The following is a 19,722-nucleotide window of genomic DNA, read 5'->3' as shown; positions in this document are numbered from 1 at the left end:
TCAGCCCCAGTTCATCAAAGCTTTTATGCTGGAATTCTAGAATAGGATCAGTTGTGGAAATGAAAGGGTTATTACTGCACTACCGTGCATGACATACCAGATCAAAAGTGATTTTTTTTTTTTTATTCTACACTGTTTGGAGCAGGAAAGCTCCTTCTTCAGGTGAAAAAATTCACAGAGATACCTGTTTACACCTGAAGAAGGAGCTTTCCTGTTCTGATACGCGTAGAATTAAAATCACTTTTTATCTTCAATGAACCTTTGAAGTCTTTGTTCCTCCATGGCAGCGCGGTATTAACCCTTTCATTTCCAGAAATGATCCTATTATCTGCAATGGGGACTGCTGCATCCGGATTCTGTATATTCATGCATCTATAGCAGTTGTGACTTTCATAACGATTTCAGGTGAGCGGTACTCACCCTAACTGCACATTACCCCCACCCGGGTAAGACCCTATCTGCACCTTTTGTCTTTTCAGCTCCTACAAGCTAGAATTCTGGAATAAAAGGTTTAGAAAAGTAAGATTTAGGCAAAATGTTTAGACTGGAGTAAGATTTATAGCAAGGTGCAAACGAAGGCACTGATTCATTTACAGGTTTGTGTCTCTTAATGAATTGGGCACCTCACACTCCAATCCACCCCCTCATCAAGACTGATGTGAAAAACGCCAATCTTGATGAATGAGACACAACTAGAAAATAAAAAATTATATTGTTTTTCAGGGCCTATATGCACATAATTGAGCTTCTAGTTCTCTGTAACTTGTAATAACATGTGGAGGCTGCCACCATTTTTTTGTGTAAATTCTCTCAATCTGTGAGACAAAGCCACTTACAGGCCAGGAGCAGTTTGCATCCACTCTACTTTCCTAATATATGAGATCTGTATTTCACTTGCCTGAATTAATATAATTTTTTTAACAAAAGTACTAATTTAACATAATCTCCATACTGGACTTTTTTCAGACTCTCTGTATGATCCACACTATGTACTAGAAAATGCTGTGTCCAACATTATTTGTTCCATTGTGTTTGGGAGACGCTATGATTACAATGACCCAACATTTCGAGATATTCTTAATCTTGTTCATGAAAACATGAAAATGGCAACTCAGATCTGGGCTCAGGTATGGAAATATTTGTAATGGTCAAAAATTATACATGTGTATAATATATATATATATATATATATATATATATATATATATATATATATATATATATATATATATATATATATATATATATATATATATATATATATATATATATATATATACAGTTATATGAAAAAGTTTGGGCACCCCTATTAATGTTAACCTCTTTTCTTTATAACAATTTGGGTTTCTGCAACAGCTATTTCAGTTTCATATATCTAATAACTGATGGACTGAGTAATATTTCTGAATTGAAATAATGAGGTTATTGTACTAACAGAAAATGTGCAATCCGCATTTAAACAAAATTTGACCGGTGCAAAAGTATGGGCACCCTTATCAATTTCTTGATTTGAACACTCCTATGGGCTCCCCATAACGTGGCGCTCCCCACCCTGACAATATCAGCCTCCAGCCATGTGGCTTTATCTTGGCTGATATCAAAATTAAGGGGAATCGCAGGTTTTTGTTTTTTTTAATTATTTATTTTACTGCACGATATAGACCCGCACACCGGCGGCTGTGATTGGTTGCAGTGAGACAGCTGTCACTCATCGTGGGGGCGTATCTGACTGCAACCAATCATGGGCGCCGGTGGGCGGGGAAAGCAGGGAATACCAGATTGAATAGTGAGCGGCAGCCATTTTCAAAAGCGGAAAAGCCGCCGGAGCTTTGTGACAGCCATGCAGCGCCGCGCCCGTGATTGGTGAGTAGGAAAGAGAGATGGATTGTGCTGGGGACGCAGGACGCATGCAGATACGCAACGTGGGCATATAGCCTTACTGTGAAAAGCCACGCTTTTGGTGATCGAACAGTTATCGAATGGTAACTCAAACGACCAAACTTGAAGCAAATCGTTCCAGTTCGTCGAACGACTCGAACTCCACCCAAAATCACTCGAATTTGAAATTGGCGAACGGTTTGAATCGAACATCGCTCAACTCTACTAATGACATTGGCTACATGGCGGGTCAGGTCCCATATGAATAGCTCGTGTACAGCCTGATTATAACATGACTGTGGGAGCAAATACAAGAAATTGTAGAAAACATTGTGTAGTGCGCAATACTGGCACCCCTCACACCATATCCAGCTTCAATGCCAGCCCTTCGACTCCATCTAAAAATTAAAGTGGTTGTCCACTAATGGACAATCACTTCTTAAAGAAAACCTGTCATTTTCTAAAAACACAAGTTAAATACCTTGCAAAAATCCCTGAGGTCCACTGATTCTTCTGCTCTCTTCTGTTTTGTGCTCTGTCATTCCATTGCAGAAATTTTCACATTTGTTTCTTTTGGATCGCAGTATGTGAAATTTCTGCTTGATATTTCTTCACAGTTTTCTGTGCTGTCTTGCACTTTCACTCCATCTTATCAGATGCTGCCATGCACAGCTCTGTTGTTCATCTAGCAGTCTAGGAGTCTAAGATGTTGACTGGCACCGCTTGGGAAGGAGGAGTAAAAGTACGTGCCCCTATAGAAAACTCTTAAGAAACACCCAGTTGCCCTACAAGCAGAGATTTCCCATACAGCGCTCCAAAAACAACAAATGTGAATATCTCTGCAATGGAGCAACCTAGCATGAAAAGTAAAAAAGCGGCAAAAACTGGGGCGCTCAGTGATTTTTACAAGACAGTTAACTCATTTTTTAGCAAGTTACTCAGCTGTACAGTAAAAGAGTATACGTTATCTCTCAGAATGGAACTATTTGTCCAATCTCTGTGTGATCCACTAATTGTCACGGGACCACCAGGTAGCACAGCACAGAGCATGGAGGAATGATGGGAATGGAGGGAAAAAAACAATGTTTTATTTATGTTGTCATGCACAGCTGAGCCTTTAAAGGTAACCTGTCCCCAGGTTTTTACCTTTTATAAGCTACGACCATCACCAGTAAGCTTTTATATACAGCATTTTATAACACTATATAAAGTGCCCAAGCCGATCTGTATAACGTAAAAAACATCTTTCTAATATTCACCTAGGGGTCAGTCCGGTCTGATGGGTATCGCTGCTCTCGGTCCGGCACCTCCTCCATCTTTTGAGATCCCTGTCCTCTTGCCCAGCCCTGTGTGCATGACACTTCCTGCATCATTCACATAAAGGCCTCTATTGCACCCCTATGCATGCGCACTTTGATCTGCCCAGCCGAGGGCAGATCAAAGTACTATACTGCCCATGTGTGGCCTGTCATTAACCGTTTCTTTCCGCCTGCTCATTACAGTACCTTGATTTGCCGTCAGCTGGGCAGATCAAAGTGTGCCTGTGCAGGAGCGCAATAGAGGCCTCTCTGTGAATGACGCAGGATGTGTCATGCACATGGGGCGGGGCAAGAGGACGGGGATCCCAAACGATGGAGGAAGTGCTGGAACAAGAGCAGCGACACTCATCAACTGGACCGCCCCGTAGGTGAGTATTATAAAGGTGTTTTTTACATTCTACAGATTGGCCTGGGCTCTTATATACCGTATTCTGGAATGCTGTATATAAGAGCTCACTGGTGGTGGTCGCAAGTTATAAGGGAACAATCTGGTGACAGGTTCCATTTCAGAAAGGGTAGTCCAGTAGTGGAGAATCCATTTAAACTTGAAACGTTCTACTAGTCATGTATTTTCTATCAAAATTTAAAACTGAAACGTCTTACCAAATCCTAATAAAATATCCAAACCAGAAGACGTTTGAGAATAATAGGTAATCTGGAGTTTCACTGCAGTGATACAGCTTGTAAGGGGGTTTGTAGAGGTGCATGTTGGGTGTCTAAAGAAGCCTAAATCAGAGAAAAGAAGCTAGTCTGTTCCTTTTCCCAAAGGTGAGGGAAGGCTAGGCTATGATTTTGGATTGTGTTTTATAATGATCCTGTGTAATGGCCTCAGTATAACTGACATATCTTAATTTTTCTTCTTAGATATACAATGCATTTGGATTTGTCAAGCATCTTCCCTTACCACACCAGAAGATTTTCAAAAATGTAAAGATTATTTTTGGGTTTCTTAGGAAAGTTTTAGAAGAGCACAAAAGGACTCGGGTACCTGAGCAGCCACGAGACTACATAGACTGCTATTTAGATGAAATGGAGAAGGTAAATTCATGGAATGTATTAAAGATACTGAGCAAGAGCATTTATTAGTAACTTTTACATCGATTAGTGTTTTAATTATATAGTGTGACGGGGTTACTCACTCAGCATACTCGTTGTGGTATCATACAGGAAAGATTTCCATTAAGTTCAGCAGGTTTATTACTTCTTTATAAACCACTCAAGGAGCACAGAAAAAAATACCTCTTTCCAGCACAAAGTCCCAAACAGAACACAAAAGGTCCAAACTTGTATCTCTGTGGGGTTCACCCACACAGGATTTCTCATGAAGATCCCATAGGAGGTGTTCCAATCTCTACACACAGGCCCAGTCAGGATAAGCTTATCCTCGCTCTCTGAGGATTCCTTCCTGGAGTCAACACAGTCTCCCCACACTTGCCATGTGCCAAACAACCAGTCTCCATCTTAACAGATGAGACACACCCAGGGGCAGAGGTACAGTTAGGTCCAGAAATATTTGGACAGTGACACAAGTTTTGTTATTTTAGCTGTTTACAAAAACATGTTCAGAAATACAATTATATATATAATATGGGCTGAAAGTGCACACTCCCAGCTGCAATATGAGAGTTTTCACATCCAAATCGGAGAAAGGGTTTAGGAATCATAGCTCTGTAATGCATAACCTCCTCTTTTTCAAGGGACCAAAAGTAATTGGACAAGGGACTCTAAGGGCTGCAATTAACTCTGAAGGCGTCTCCCTCGTTAACCTGTAGTCAATGAAGTAGTTAAAAGGTCTGGGGTTGATTACAGGTGTGTGGTTTTGCATTTGGAAGCTGTTGCTGTGACCAGAAAACATGCGGTCTAAGGAACTCTCAATTGAGGTGAAGCAGAACATCCTGAGGCTGAAAAAAAAGAAAAAATCCATCAGAGAGATAGCAGACATGCTTGGAGTAGCAAAATCAACAGTTGGGTACATTCTGAGAAAAAAGGAATTGACTGGTGAGCTTGGGAACTCAAAAAGGCCTGGGCGTCCACGGATGACAACAGTGGTGGATAATTGCCGCATACTTTCTTTGGTGAAGAAGAACCCGTTCACAACATCAACTGAAGTCCAGAACACTCTCAGTGAAGTAGGTGTATCTGTCTCTAAGTCAACAGTAAAGAGAAGACTCCATGAAAGTAAATACAAAGGGTTCACATCTAGATGCAAACCATTCATCAATTCCAAAAATAGACAGGCCAGAGTTAAATTTGCTGAAAAACACCTCATGAAGCCAGCTCAGTTCTGGAAAAGTATTCTATGGACAGATGAGACAAAGATCAACCTGGACCAGAATGATGGGAAGAAAAAAGTTTGGAGAAGAAAGGGAACGGCACATGATCCAAGGCACACCACATCCTCTGTAAAACATGGTGGAGGCAACGTGATGGCATGGGCATGCATGGCTTTCAATGGCACTGGGTCACTTGTGTTTATTGATGACATAACAGCAGACAAGAGTAGCCGGATGAATTCTGAAGTGTACCGGGATATACTTTCAGCCCAGATTCAGCCAAATGCCACAAAGTTGATCGGACGGCGCTTCATAGTACAGATGGACAATGACCCCAAGCATACAGCCAAAGCTACCCAGGAGTTCATGAGTGCAAAAAAGTGGAACATTCTGCAATGGCCAAGTCAATCACCAGATCTTAACCCAATTGAGCATGCATTTCACTTGCTCAAATCCAGACTTAAGACGGAAAGACCCACAAACAAGCAAGACCTTAAGGCTGCGGCTGTAAAGCCCTGGCAAAGCATTAAGAAGGAGGAAACCCAGCGTTTGGTGATGTCCATGGGTTCCAGACTTAAGGCAGTGATTGCCTCCAAAGGATTCGCAACAAAATATTGAAAATAAAAATATTTTGTTTGGGTTTGGTTTATTTGTCCAATTACTTTTGACCTCCTAAAATGTGGAGTGTTTGTAAAGAAATGTGTACAATTCCTACAATTTCTATCAGATATTTTTGTTCAAACCTTCAAATTAAACGTTACAATCTGCACTTGAATTCTGTTGTAGAGGTTTCATTTCAAATCCAATGTGGTGGCATGCAGAGCCCAACTCGCGAAAATTGTGTCACTGTCCAAATATTTCTGGACTTAACTGTATATAGATAGCCAGACCCACCCATCTCTCCAGGTATCCGTACAAGCTGTCCCTGGAATTCCTTAATAACACTCGTCTCAGTACAAGTGGCAGAGCAGAAATGCAGACTTACACCACTTCGTGATACATACTCTCCGCCATGTTACAGTAGGTTAGGTTCGCCTCTAAGTTCAAGAAGAAACAACTTAATATTTGATTTATGTTGCACATAGGAGCAGAAAGATGATAACAAGTCTACATTTGATGATGAGAATCTGTTTACATGTGTGGCGGATCTTTTTGTGGCCGGCACAGAGACCACCTCTGCCAGTTTGGAGTGGTGTCTTTTTTATATGATGTTGTATCCAGATATCCAAGGTAAAAAATGTCCATTTGTACCTTATTTACTGCTTATGTCCTCGGTATTTCCGTATATGATGTCTGATTTCAATTATTTTATGCTAGAAAAGTGTAGGGAAGAAATAGACAAGATTCGAGGAATGAGAGACCATCTTGAATACGAGGACAGGGTGAACATGCCGTACACGCAGGCTGTTCTACAAGAAGTACAACGCTTTGCCTCTGTAGTACCACTGGGTGTTGCTCACTCCTCTATAAAGGATGTACAATTAAATGGGTATACTATCCCAAAAGTAAGTAAAATACTTATTTCAATGATTAGAAAAGAATTGCTGTATAGTTTTTGGAGTCGCCTATGTGACTATAGTGAAGAGAACTCAGATTTGTCCAGCTCACCCAATCTACTTTTATACCTACTACTCTTTTCATTCAGACTTATCTATTAAGCTATCATTTTTGTTATCTATCCAGGGGATCACAATAATCACGGACCTGTCCTCACTGCATTATGATGAAGGCCATTGGAAGTACCCATATGAGTTTAATCCAGATAACTTTCTGAACAAGGATAGTGAGCTGAAGAAAGTCGACTCCTTTTTACCATTTTCTGCAGGTAACACAGGACTAAAGTAATAGAGAAATGATTTATTCTTGTGCAATGTCCAAATAAAAAGGGTTATTTTTTTTTTATATATATATATATATATATATATATATATATAATATATATATATATTAATATATATATATATATATATATATATATATATATATAGACTAGTTGATTACTATGCCACCATCACTTTTTAGAGTTCCTGTTATGTCAAATGTGGTCAGATTTAGCTCTTAATGCCCGCTTATCCCCTGAATATCCCACTTTTGTAGTTTTTTTCATAATACACCATATGGTTCCAGAGATATGGGCCTTTTTATGGTCTTTACCAAGGGGGCGGTGGTAATGCCTAACTTAATTATTTTGGTAATTCAATGGAAAGACAGATATGAAATCAAATATTAAAGGGAACCTGTCATCAGATTTGGGGCCTATAAGCTGCGGCCACCACCAGTGGGCTCTTGTATACAGCATTCTAACATACTGTATATAAGAGCCCAGGCTTCTGTGTAGAACATAAAAAACACTTTATATTACTCACCTAGAAGGTTGCTCTGGTGCAGACTGGTCGAATGGGCGTCTCCGTTCTCTGGGACCGGCGCCTCCTCTTTCAACCATCTTTGTTCTCCTTCTTCTGAAGCCGGCATGCATGACGCGTCCAACGTCATACACACTCGCCGGCACTGAGGTCCCGTGCAGTACCTCAATACCGGCCTGTGTGCATGACGTAGGATGCGTCATGCACGCCGGCTTCAGAAGAATGAGGACCAAGATGGCTGAAAGAGGAGGTGTCCGACCTGGAGAATGGAGATGCCCATTTGACCAGTCTGCACCGAAGCGACCTTCCAGGTGAGTAATATAAAGTGTTTTTTATGTTCTACACAGTGGCTTGGGCTCTTATATACAGCATGTTAGAATGCTGTATATAAGAGCCCACTGGTGGTGGCCGCAGCTTATAGGCCCCAAATCTGCTGCAAGGTTCCCTTTAAGAGTATGTGTTAGCGAGAACATAAATATGTCATCCCCAGAAATAAAGGTCTTATTTTATTCTTATTATTTTTTATTTATTTTTATTAGTCAAATTGTTTTACTAGCTCAACTGAGAAAACACATTCATATTTAATAAATTCATGTCTAGAATATTACGTAATACTCTGATTCTAACAATAATGATATGGTATTACTGATTGCTATAGTACACTGTGATATTATAGGTTAGGAAATAATTGCCAGTTTTTGGTATATAGTTAGGGAATGAAGTCTACAATCAAGATACCAGAATTATGATAAAATACTAATAAATGTTTAATAAAGATTTATACTATTCCTAAGTTTAAGTGATTTTCAAAAAATTGCAAGAAGAAAAGCCAATATTCAGAAGTCTCAAAGATAACAATGTCTAATAATAAAAGACTGTCAATTACCATTCATTCCCATCACTGTCAATCAGGACTGCAGTGGATGATGATCCTATGATACTAAAACGGACTTTGTACTTACCAAGTTTTGTTAGGTTCAGCGGTTTCTTATCACTTACAAAACGTCACAATATACCGTATATACTCGAGTATAAGCCGACCCAAGTATAAGCCGAGGCCCCTAATTCTACAACAAGAAACAGGGAAACCATATTAACTCGAGTATAAGCCTAGGGAAGGAAATGCAGCAGCTACTGGGAAGTTTCAAAAATTAAAATAGATCCCAATAAAATGTAATTGCCCCATCCTTGTCACCCCTTGTAGTAATGTGCCCATCCTTGTCCCTCCTTGTAGTTATGTGCCCCGTCCTTCTCCGCACTCCCCTTATTGTAATATGGCCATCCTTGTGCCCCTTACTTGGGCCCTGCACTAATGTCCCCTGTAGTAATGCCTCCTACTGGTCCCCTTCTTGTCCTCTATTATGAAAAAAAAATATTCTCACCTCTCTTCCGTTCCCGCGGTGACCTAAGCTGCTTCTTGTAGACCCCACTGTGATCGCGTCCAATGCACGGGGCTGCTATCTGCCGTCATGTCTTTACTGCAGTTTAATGCTTTACAGCGGCGGCGGTGCAGCAAAGCATTCAACTGCAGTAAAGCGCTGACGGCAGCGGTTGCCCCGTGTAGAGAACACCATCACGGAGGTGTCTATGCCTGCGGTCTGCAAGAGGCACCCCTTGATGATCAAGTCCCGTGCACAGAGCCACAACATGACATGGCGGCAGACAGCAGCCTCGTGCATCGGACACTATCACAGAGGGGTCTACAAGGAGCAGCTTAGGTCACCGTTGGAACGGAGGAGAGGTGAGAATATGAGAATAATTTATTTTGTGGGACCCTGACCCGAGAATAAACCGAGGGGGGCGTTTTCAGCTTAAAACAATTGGCTGAAAAACTCGGCTTAGGCTACTTTCACACTTGCGTTGTGTGGCATCAGTCACAATGCGTTGTAAATAGTGTGATAATAAAGGCAACGGATTCCTGTGAAATAACGCGTTGCGTTAGTTTTCTTTAGCCGAAAGAGAGAGCCCCCTTCATCACTGCACACACGCAGGTACTACCGCCCCCATCACCACCGTACACATGCAGGCACTACCGCACCCATCATCACCCACACACACCGACATTAATGCACCCATCATCACAGCGCAATTCCCTTCAGTGGAGCTCACAGAGAGCGGCGGTGTTCTACGGCCGCTCCTATCAGCTTCCTATGTAGCAGAGCTGACAGCGTCATGGGACCTCGTGTGGATTACGTCGGACCTGGAGGGGTATTTGGAGATTAATAAAGTGGTGAAAGAGGGTGATTTTTTTGTCTTTTACTCCAAAAAAAAAGGATTTTTTCGGTGTCTGTGTTTATTTACTTTCACTTACAGGTTAATCATTGGGAATGTCTCATAGACGCCTGCCATGATTAACCTAGGACTTAGTGGCAGCTATAGGCTGCCATTAACTCCTTATTACCCCGATTGCTACCGCACCAGGGCAATTCGGGATGAGCCGGGTAGAGTCCCGGGACTGTCGCATCAAATGGATGCGGCATTTCTGAATATGAATATTCAGTCCACTGAGGAGCTGGCAGCAGGAGCAAGCCTGAAGACTTTAGTGCCGGGGACCGCATCGCTGGGGACAGATGAGTATCTAGCAGAGAGAAGAGTGTGTTTGTGTAGACATATGTGTATCTGTTCAGTCTATACATGCATTGCGTGTGTGGGAAGAGCGGTAACGTCATCGCTACTTGCGCACGCGCAGTTCATGCCCATAAGCTGCGGTGACGTGGATGTCACAGGCGCAGTGTAACTGACAGTGCTGTGGTGCATGCCGGAACAGGGATGCAGAAACTGGTGATTATGTATGTGGAGATATATATATATATATGTATGTATGTATGTATGTATGTATGTATGTGTGTATATGTATGTATGTGTGTATATGTATGTATGTGTGTATGTATATGTATGTATATGTATATATATATATATATATATGTATATGTATGTATATGTATATATATATATATATATATATATATATATATATATATATATATATATATATATATATATATATATATATATATATATATATATATATATATATATATAAATATTGCCACATGATGCTCAGGAGGGGCCACTCTCTCAAGGGTCTTCACACTCAGAAGCAGGCACATGCTGCTGTCCCTGCAGACTTTCAACATGATGGATAAATACTTTACAGAGCCTTCACTCAGGATCCCACTAAAGATGGATGAGGACTAACTCCTCGCAATCTAATTAATATTTTACAAATAGATTATTTTTGTGAAACTATTTGCATATGCTGTACTTTTATTAACTTTTTTAATATATATTTTTTAAGATCTTCCATTAAACCACTATTTTTTTTTTAAAAAACCTTACACTTGTAAGGTTGTGACAGATCCACTTTAACCCACTCATGTAATGAGGCAATCAATAATTAAGGAGGTCATTGCAAGGGTTGGGACAGGTGGGTTCATGACTCGGCTATGGTTCATTTATTCTATACTGCCTTCTAATCATCTGTTTTCCCACCAGGGCCTCGAGTTTGTCTTGGGGAGAATCTTGCACGCATGGAAATTTTTCTATTCTTCACATCTCTGCTGACGCACTTTGAGTTTCACCTGCCAGACCCAAAGTTTCCTCCACATACCACACCTGTTTTTGGGATCTCTCAGGCTCCTCAACGATTTAAGACCAGGCTGGTGCCACGTACCTAATCAGATGACATGAGAAAGAATAAAACCAAGGAATTAAAATCTTGGAACTACATTGGACTTTTGCACAACTTATAAAATGTAATTTACTGTACACTAACTCTAAAAGACCACCACCTTATCCAGAACATATTTTGTGTGATAGATTTTTAGTTCCACCGTAGAATGTGTACGCTGACCAACTTCTTTGAGAAGACCAGCCTCTTAGGCCAGGTTCCCATCAAGTTTTTGCCACACATCAGTGGCTCTATCAGAGGTTTTGTCTAAAGCCCTGAAAAACGGAATTCTGGAGGAATCCCCAATAGGACTATTTACTTTATTTAAGCAGAGTCACTTTTTGCTCTGTCTGTCCTTTGTTTGACAGTGTCCATCTGCTTTTTACAGTTCACTGCGCTTTGTGCCCCCCTCAAACATGTGCCGAAAATAAGGTCAGGTAGAGCACAAAGTGACTTTGCTTCATTAAAGTCAATGGCTTGAATTACATTTTTTAGTGCTTCAGGTGGAAGACCTGACAGAGTCACCAGCGTGTGAAAAAGATGCTATGTGAACATAGCCCTTAAAGACGATTTTCCAAAACAGGTTTTATTTGTCTGCATATACAGTACATATGTATAATAATGTGGTACATGTCACTACTGGGGGATTTTACACATGTGCAAATCAAGAAAATTACTAAAACGTTTTTATTTTTTGCAAACAAATATTCAAAAGCCAATAAAAATATTTTATTTTGTTGAATGTGAATATCTCCTGTAGATGCAGCTGTATGTTTTCCAAAGCATTATACCACCATATGGAAGTAGACATTTACTCTGCGTGGAACAAATATTTTTGGTTTCACATAAAAAAGGAGTCAATGTAGGTCTCTTGCCATCCTGTACCTTTAAAAGAAGCAATCGTCCGTGAAAGAAATAAATATAAGATCAAATTCCTGCCTGTTAAATACCAATTTGAGCATTATTTAATGGGTAGAGATGAGCGGACCCGAGGAAGTTCAGTTCGGGGGTTCATCCGGACTTTTGATAATGTTCGGTTTGGGACCCGGACTTCACCTGAACCCCTATGGAATTCACTGATTGGGCAGTTCTCTGCCCACATGCTGCCAGCCATAAACAGAACACTTCCGAGGGAGGGTGGATTGGGTTTTTAGATTATTTTTTCATTTTCTTTTTTTGTACACGCTACATCATGCTGTTGATTACCTCAAGTGAGAACCGAACACCGAGCGTACCCAAGCACAGTACTATCTCGATTTATGCACTAATATAAAGCATTGAAATCTTTATGTGGATGGCCAACAAATCTTAGCAGTCAGTACTGTTTTCTTGCAGCATCTGAGTCCTATGTTATATTGCAAGGAGTTTTTATCTTGTATTAATTATCAAATTGTGGACCTGGGCAAAATTTACAGTGAGGTCTGACATTACTGAGTGGTCCCTGTCAAGTACTTCTGTTTTACACCCATTCAAGTGAACGGCTATATGCTCTTTTTTTATTGGACCCAAGTCCCTGTGTAGCCTATTAAGCATGCTTTATACCTCATTCAGACATGCAATGTTTATGCATAACGATAGGACATATATAAGTTTTATTTTATTGGACTGTTCACACCTTCGTTCTATTTTACAGATCTAGACCTGACTGTGAATTTTAAGAGCTGTTGTTAGTGGTCATCATGATTGGGTACACCTTGTAGAGTCCCATCATACTTCAGACACAGAGGAGTCATGGCTGAGTGTGTGTGTAGCTTTTATCTTAGTGATACGCCACTGCAGACTGCATGCTGGTACTTGATATGGCAGGCCAGGACCAAATGAGGTTGAGATTAGTGAGGGAGACCAGAGTCCTTAGATAAATGTTTCTTTACTGAAAAAACTAAAGAGAAGTATACACTACAGTTCAAAAGTTTGGGGTCACCGAGACAAATTTGTTTTTTCCATGAAAAAATCTACTTTTATTTATCAAATGAGTTGCATAATGAATAGAAAATATAGTCCAGACATTGACTAGGTTAGAAATAATGATTTTTACTTGAAATAATAATTTTCTCCTTCAAACAAACTTTGCTTTCAGCACAGAATGCTCCTTTGCAGCAATCCCAGTTTGCATACCTTTGGCATTCTAGCTGTTAATTTGCGGAGGCAATCTGGAGCTATTTCACCCCATGCTTCCCCCCTTCCCACAAGTTGTATTAGCTTGACCCGGGCTGGTGGTCGCCATCTTTTCCCTCTGCACTGTGTTTGCTTGTATTGGACTTCACGGTATGGAACACGAGAGTCCGCTCCTGGCTTGTTGTGTACCTGAGAAACCGTGCCTGCTGACGCTGAGCCGTGGGATCTATCGGGTCCTGGTGGTTGCTCTATCCCTCTCTGTGGGTCGTTGTCTGCTTTTGGGACTTTGGTTGGGACAGGACCTAAAATCCTGCCCTCAATCGGTTAATTACTTAGGCCGTTGGTTCTGGTCCTGGCTTCAGGGTCCAAGTAGTCCCTCTGTGCATGGTTTCTGGGTCGGTTCTCCGGTGTCGGTACCGGCGGGCTCCAACCCTGTCCCGGTCCACCTCGGATCTCCGGCTGCCGTCTTTCCGTCGCCTGCTGACGGAGACCACCGTCTGCCACCTAGCCAAGGCACCAGGGCTCCGACCCTGGCGCCAGTCAACTTGAGCTTCACCTCCGCTGGAGCTACACCTAGCTCCAGCCTCCACTCCTCCCACTTGAACTGTAGACGTTTTCTGATCTGATCTCATCTCTACTGTTTTCCGGCCCCGGGCTGTCTAGACCCCTAGGTGGGCATTTCCTAACTGCCTGGTCCCGCCCACTGGCGTGCCTGTCTTGCCCTGAGGGGGGTGGCTAGGGTTTCAGGTCGGCTGTATGTAACCCTGTGAGAGATGGTGTTATGCGGCGGCCTCATGTGTGACTACCTGGTTTTGCTAGGGCGTCACAGTGACACTGGTCAGAGTTGCAAAAAATGGCCCTGTCAGCAAGGTGAAAATGGGCTCTGGGGTAAAGGGGTTAAATTGTACAAATTACACACTGTCAGAATTCAGCAATATCCAATTTCTGTAGAGCCTGGAAAACCCTATACAGTATACTGTATATTCCAGTGTATTCCACAAAATAAAATACATTTTATACAATTGAGGTACTATGTTAGGTATTCTGCTGTCGATATCAAGGATGCATGTTGTGTCGTTGACTTTAGTTATTATCATAGCTTCCTTTCTGGGAGGAGTTGTACTTTCTTGGAAGAAACAGGAAACCTTGTCAGGAATCTGTATGCAAGAACTACCGTAGCAAGGCAGTCAACATGGAGCTGAGCACATATCTTCTACTGGGACTCTTCCTCCTGATTCTAGTGTGGTGGAGGATGTCTCGGCATAAGGGTTTTCCTCCTGGACCCGTACCCCTACCTGTGTCGGGCAACATACTACAAATTGACTTCTCCAATCCACTGAAGGCAATGAGAAAAGTAAGTAGAAAGCACAGGGGAATCTGCGCACAAATGGCTTTAGTCATCCTATTTTTTACATTTTCAGTATAATGAAGAATCAAAACTGGCTTAATTTTTTTTATTGAAGGATTTTTAAAATATACATTTTATCCATTACTTTCATATAGCAAAATAAAAATGCATCACAAAAAGGACCAATATATTGCTGTTTTTTTATAACTGTGGCATTTGTTTTTATACATCAACAGTTGTATATGAACAAATATAGTTTCCTATCCATGATCCATACCCAATCCAATTTTTGGGTGCAGCTATAGACTTGCATACGCAAGTTTTATCCAAAATAAGGAAGACAGTAGTGCATGATGGAATCTTTTTCACGTTGTGCACTGTCCATTTTATGATATACAGTATTATTGGTTCGATCATCAAGGGAATAGGTAAAGGGGTAGATTCATAGCAGATACACCCAGATGCTGTTGCACCCATGGCCCTACTGCTACATAAAAAACCATATAGAGTGTCTTGAAAATATATATGACAGGCCCGCAGCGGGGCCGTGGGGCACTCGCTACCGGGCCATGGTTCTGGTCTGGGATGGGATGGATGTCGTGGCGGCAAGGCCCGGTTCCATGACCCTGGCGGTGTCATTTAAAAGGGAGAATAGTGGGGATAATAGTTTGTGATGCCACCTGTGGTACTCGGCCAGAGATAGCTGACGCTGTGAGATGGGACCTCTGGGGCAGATGGCGACGCAGCTTGGTTGGTATAGCTCTCCACAGGTACAGCTGGGCCCCAGGGCCGATGGGAGTAGTAGTTGGTGACGGCGGGGGTGCAGGGCCGGAGGCGCAGGCGAATAATGGAGCGACACAGGGATGAGGTCTCAAGGTTTTTACTCAATGTAGCAGGTTCCAAGGTAACATGACAAGTCAGTGACCGACTTTGGAGTGCTGGGTTCCACTGTGATGGGCTCCAGTCGATCCCGGGTAGTTTAGAGGTGAAGACCGGTGCACCCTTCTTATGTTCCTTCCCTGGTCGTCTTCCTGTGCTGATTTCTCGCTCGCCTGTCCCGCGCCTATGCACACAGTGCCATGAGTCGGTGTCCGCGGACCCTGTTGGGTGGCTTGAAGCTCTATCCCTTGGACCTATGTAGTCGCCTTCCAGCGGATTTGTGTGTTGCATTGGCTTTGGTACTAGCTGTATCCTTAGATCTGTGGCCAAGTCCCTCCACTTCAATATGTCGTATGTGGAAAGAGGCCATGGTAGTATGGCGCACTTCCCGTGGGCACTAAGACACGTTCTCTATTGTGCCTGGGCCGAGCTGCAACAGCTCCAGACCACAGGTCTTCACTCCTCCACTGCTCCTTCCAACCGTCTGACTTCCTACAGTCTGCTCCCACTGACTAGACTCCACACCAGCAGCCTGGCCTCGGACTGTCACTAGGCCCTTACCATGGTCTGATGAGGTGTTGCTGAGTGAGTGTGTTTGTGTGTTTGTGTCTACCGGTTGATGATCTCTTCTTTACACAGGATGGGGCACCACATCTCTGGCTGAGATGCAGTATCTCTGTGGCGACTGAAGCCTCAGGGGCGCCACATGTACAGTACAGACCAAAAGTTTGGACACACCTTCTCATTCAAAGAGTTTTCTTTATTTTCAGGACTCTGAAAATTGTAGATTCACATTAAAGGCAAAACAACTATGAATTAAAATATGTGGAATGAAATACTTAAAGTGTGAAACAACTGAAAATGTCTTATATTCTAGGTTCTTCAAAGTAGCCACCTTTTGCTTTGATCACTGCTTTGCACACTCTTGGCATTCTCTTGATGAGCTTCAAGAGGTAGTCACCGGAAATGGTATTCCAACAGGTCTTGAAGGAGTTCCCAGAGATGCTTAGCACTTGTTAGCCCTTTTGCCTAAACTCTGTGGTCCAGCTCACCCCAAACCATCTCGATTGGGTTCAGGTCTGGTGACTGTGGAGGCTAGGTCATCTGGCGTAGCACCCCATCACTCTCCTTCTTAGTCAAATAGCCCTTACACAGCCTGGAGGTGTGTTTGGGGTCATTGTCCTGTTAAAAAATAAATGATGGTCCAACTAAACGCAAACCGATTGGAATAGCATGCCGCTGCAAGATGCTGTGGTAGCCATGCTGGTTCAGTATGCCTTCAATTTTGAATAAATCCCCAAGTGTCACCAGCAAAGCACCCCCACACCATCACACCTCCTCCTCCATGCTTCACGGTGGGAATCAGTCATGTAGAGTCCATCCGTTCACCTTTTCTACAAAGACATGGTGGTTGGATCCAAAGATCTCAAATTTGGACTCATCTGACCAAAGCACAGATTTCCACTGGTCTAATGTCCATTCCTTGTGTTCTTTAGCCAAAACAAGTCTCTTCTGCTTGTTGCCTGTCCTTAGCAGTGGTTTCCTAGCAGCTATTTTACCATGAAGGCCTGCTGCACAAAGTCTCCTCTTAACAGTTGTTCTAGAGATGAGAAGGTGTGTCGAAACTTTTGGTCTGTACTGTACATACCGCATGAAATTTTTTTTCATATTACATCCACAAATGTAAATTTATTTTATTGTGATTTTATGTGATATACCGACACCTAGCAGCAAGAATTTATGAAGTGTAAAGGTACATGGTTTTCTAAATATTTTGCAAAAATAAATTTGAAAATTGTGATGTGCAAATACATTCAGCCTCTCCGAGTCAATACTTTGTAGAACCATTTTTCCCTGCAATTGCTGCTGCAAGTCTTTTGGGGTCTGTCTCTACCAACTGTGCAAATCCAGAGGCTGACTTTTTTTTGCACATTCTTTGCACATTTGCTTTCATTCAGGGAGATTGCATGGAGGTGTCTATGAACAGCAATTTTCAAGTCTTATCACAGATTTTCATTGGGACTTAGGTCTGGACTGTGACTGGGCCATTCACACACATGAATATGCTTTGATTAAAACCATCCATTGTAGCTCTGGCAGTATGTTTAGTGTCATTGCCCTACTAGAAGGTGATCCTACGTCCCAGTCTAAAGACTTTTTCAGCCTCTAACAGATTTTACTCAAGGATTGTCCTGTATTTAGCTCCATCCATCTTCCTATCAACTTTGACCCGCTTCCCTGTTACTGTGGAAGAAAAGTGTCTCCACAGCATGATGCTGCCATTAACACCATGTTTGACTGTGGAGATGTGTTTTAAGAGTAAGTTATTCTTCCATCACACATAGCATTTTTAATTTAGCCTAAAATGTTCTACTTTGGTCTCATCTCACCAGAGCACCTTCTTCCACATGCCATGTAGGGGACACTGCTAGTATATGAAAGTAGGTGCTCTGGTCAGATGAGACCAAAGTAGAACTTTTTGGGTTAAATGCAAAACACGCTGCAAGATGCTTTTCTTCAGGAGGGACAGGGAAGCTGGTCAAAGGGGATGGGAAAATGTATGGAGCTGAATACAGAGCGAACTTGAAGGAAAACCTTTTCGAGACAGCAAAAGACTTGAGACTAAGGTCTAGGTTCAAGTTCTGGTGGGACAATGACCCTAAACATACTGCCAGAGATACAATGGATAGTTTAGATAGAAACATATCCATGTGTTTGAATGTCTCAGTCACAGCCCAGACCTAAATCCCAATTGAGTATCTGTAGAAAGACTTGAAAATTGCTGCTCTCAGATGGTCTTTATCCAATCTCATTGAGCTAGATCTAGTGTGTAAAGAAGAATGGGCAAAAATGTCAGCCTCTAAATGTGTAAAACTGGCAGACACATACTGCAAAAAGATTTGCAGCAGAAATTGCAGCAAAAGCTGATCCTGAAAAGTATTAACTTAGTGGGGCTGAAAAAAAATTCACATCACATTTTTCAGACTTATATTTTTAAAACATTAAGACTACCATGTATTATTTTCTGTAGGTCACACACACACACATTGAGTTTTTGGTGATTTTTATTTACCTCAGCATTAGAGATGAGCGAACCGGTCCCGGTTCGGCTCGAGTTCGGTTCGCCGAACGGAGGTCTCGTTCGAGTTCGGTTCGACGAACCGAACTCGAACTGCATAGGAAACAATGGCAGGCAATCACAAACACATAAAAACACCTAGAAAACACCCTCAAAGGTGTCCAAAAGGTGACGAACAACTCACAACACAACACAAACACATGGGAAAGTGACAAGGACATATACTCATGCGAAAACAAAAGAGCTGGACAAGGAAAAAGAGGAGGACACACAGATATATGAGTATATGCAAGGAAAAGTCGATGCCATTACTGTGCAACTTGAGCCCTCCTCATTTTAGGCTTCCAATCTGGATAAATTGCCTGAGCTTGCCACGTACGCCTTGGGGATCTTGTCGTGTCCTGCAGCCAGCGTTCTCTCGGAACCTGTCTTCAGTGCTGCTGGGGGTCTGCTGGCAGATAAGCACACGTGTCTGTCCACTGACAATGTGGACATGGTTCTCATAGGACTTTTCTTCCCCTGGGTCAGCCAGGGGAGGCGAAAGGCACGCGTATTTTTGAGAGTGCTTCATGCAAAGGATCTTTTTCATTTTGAAAAGGGGGGTCAACTGATGCCAGTCAAGTGGGGTGTGTGTGGCCCAATTAGTGGAAACGAGGGAGACTGTGGTTGGAGTCCCCTCGCTGTGTTTGTAAAAGAACCAAGATGAACAAGTCATGGCTCTCAGAGGACTTTTCTTCCCCTGGGTCATCCAGGGGAGGTGAAAGGCACGCGTATTTTTGAGAGTGCTTCATGCAAAGC

At 42.2% G+C, this 19,722-nt stretch overlaps 2 protein-coding genes across 2 annotated transcripts in view; both read left to right on the top strand.

Annotated features, from left to right (window-relative positions):
• Positions 1-12,320, top strand: part of LOC142255197 (cytochrome P450 2J6-like) — a 92,749-nt gene extending 80,429 nt beyond the window's left edge. The window contains exons 4-9 of the mRNA XM_075326696.1: positions 967-1,127; positions 4,062-4,235; positions 6,556-6,700; positions 6,788-6,975; positions 7,154-7,295; positions 11,329-12,320. Coding sequence (XP_075182811.1) covers positions 967-1,127; positions 4,062-4,235; positions 6,556-6,700; positions 6,788-6,975; positions 7,154-7,295; positions 11,329-11,510 — 992 coding nt within the window. The 3' untranslated portion in view covers positions 11,511-12,320. The remainder of the gene's footprint in view (positions 1-966; positions 1,128-4,061; positions 4,236-6,555; positions 6,701-6,787; positions 6,976-7,153; positions 7,296-11,328) is intronic.
• A 2,467-nt stretch (positions 12,321-14,787) lies between these two features.
• Positions 14,788-19,722, top strand: part of LOC142255196 (cytochrome P450 2D3-like) — a 68,845-nt gene continuing 63,910 nt past the window's right edge. The window contains exon 1 of the mRNA XM_075326695.1: positions 14,788-14,972. Within this exon, the coding sequence (XP_075182810.1) occupies positions 14,811-14,972 (162 nt within the window). The 5' untranslated portion in view covers positions 14,788-14,810. The remainder of the gene's footprint in view (positions 14,973-19,722) is intronic.

This window comes from Anomaloglossus baeobatrachus, chromosome 10 (assembly GCF_048569485.1).
Source record: "Anomaloglossus baeobatrachus isolate aAnoBae1 chromosome 10, aAnoBae1.hap1, whole genome shotgun sequence".
Taxonomy (NCBI): Eukaryota; Metazoa; Chordata; class Amphibia; order Anura; family Aromobatidae; genus Anomaloglossus; species Anomaloglossus baeobatrachus.
This window is presented reverse-complemented; position numbering and strand designations above follow the sequence as displayed.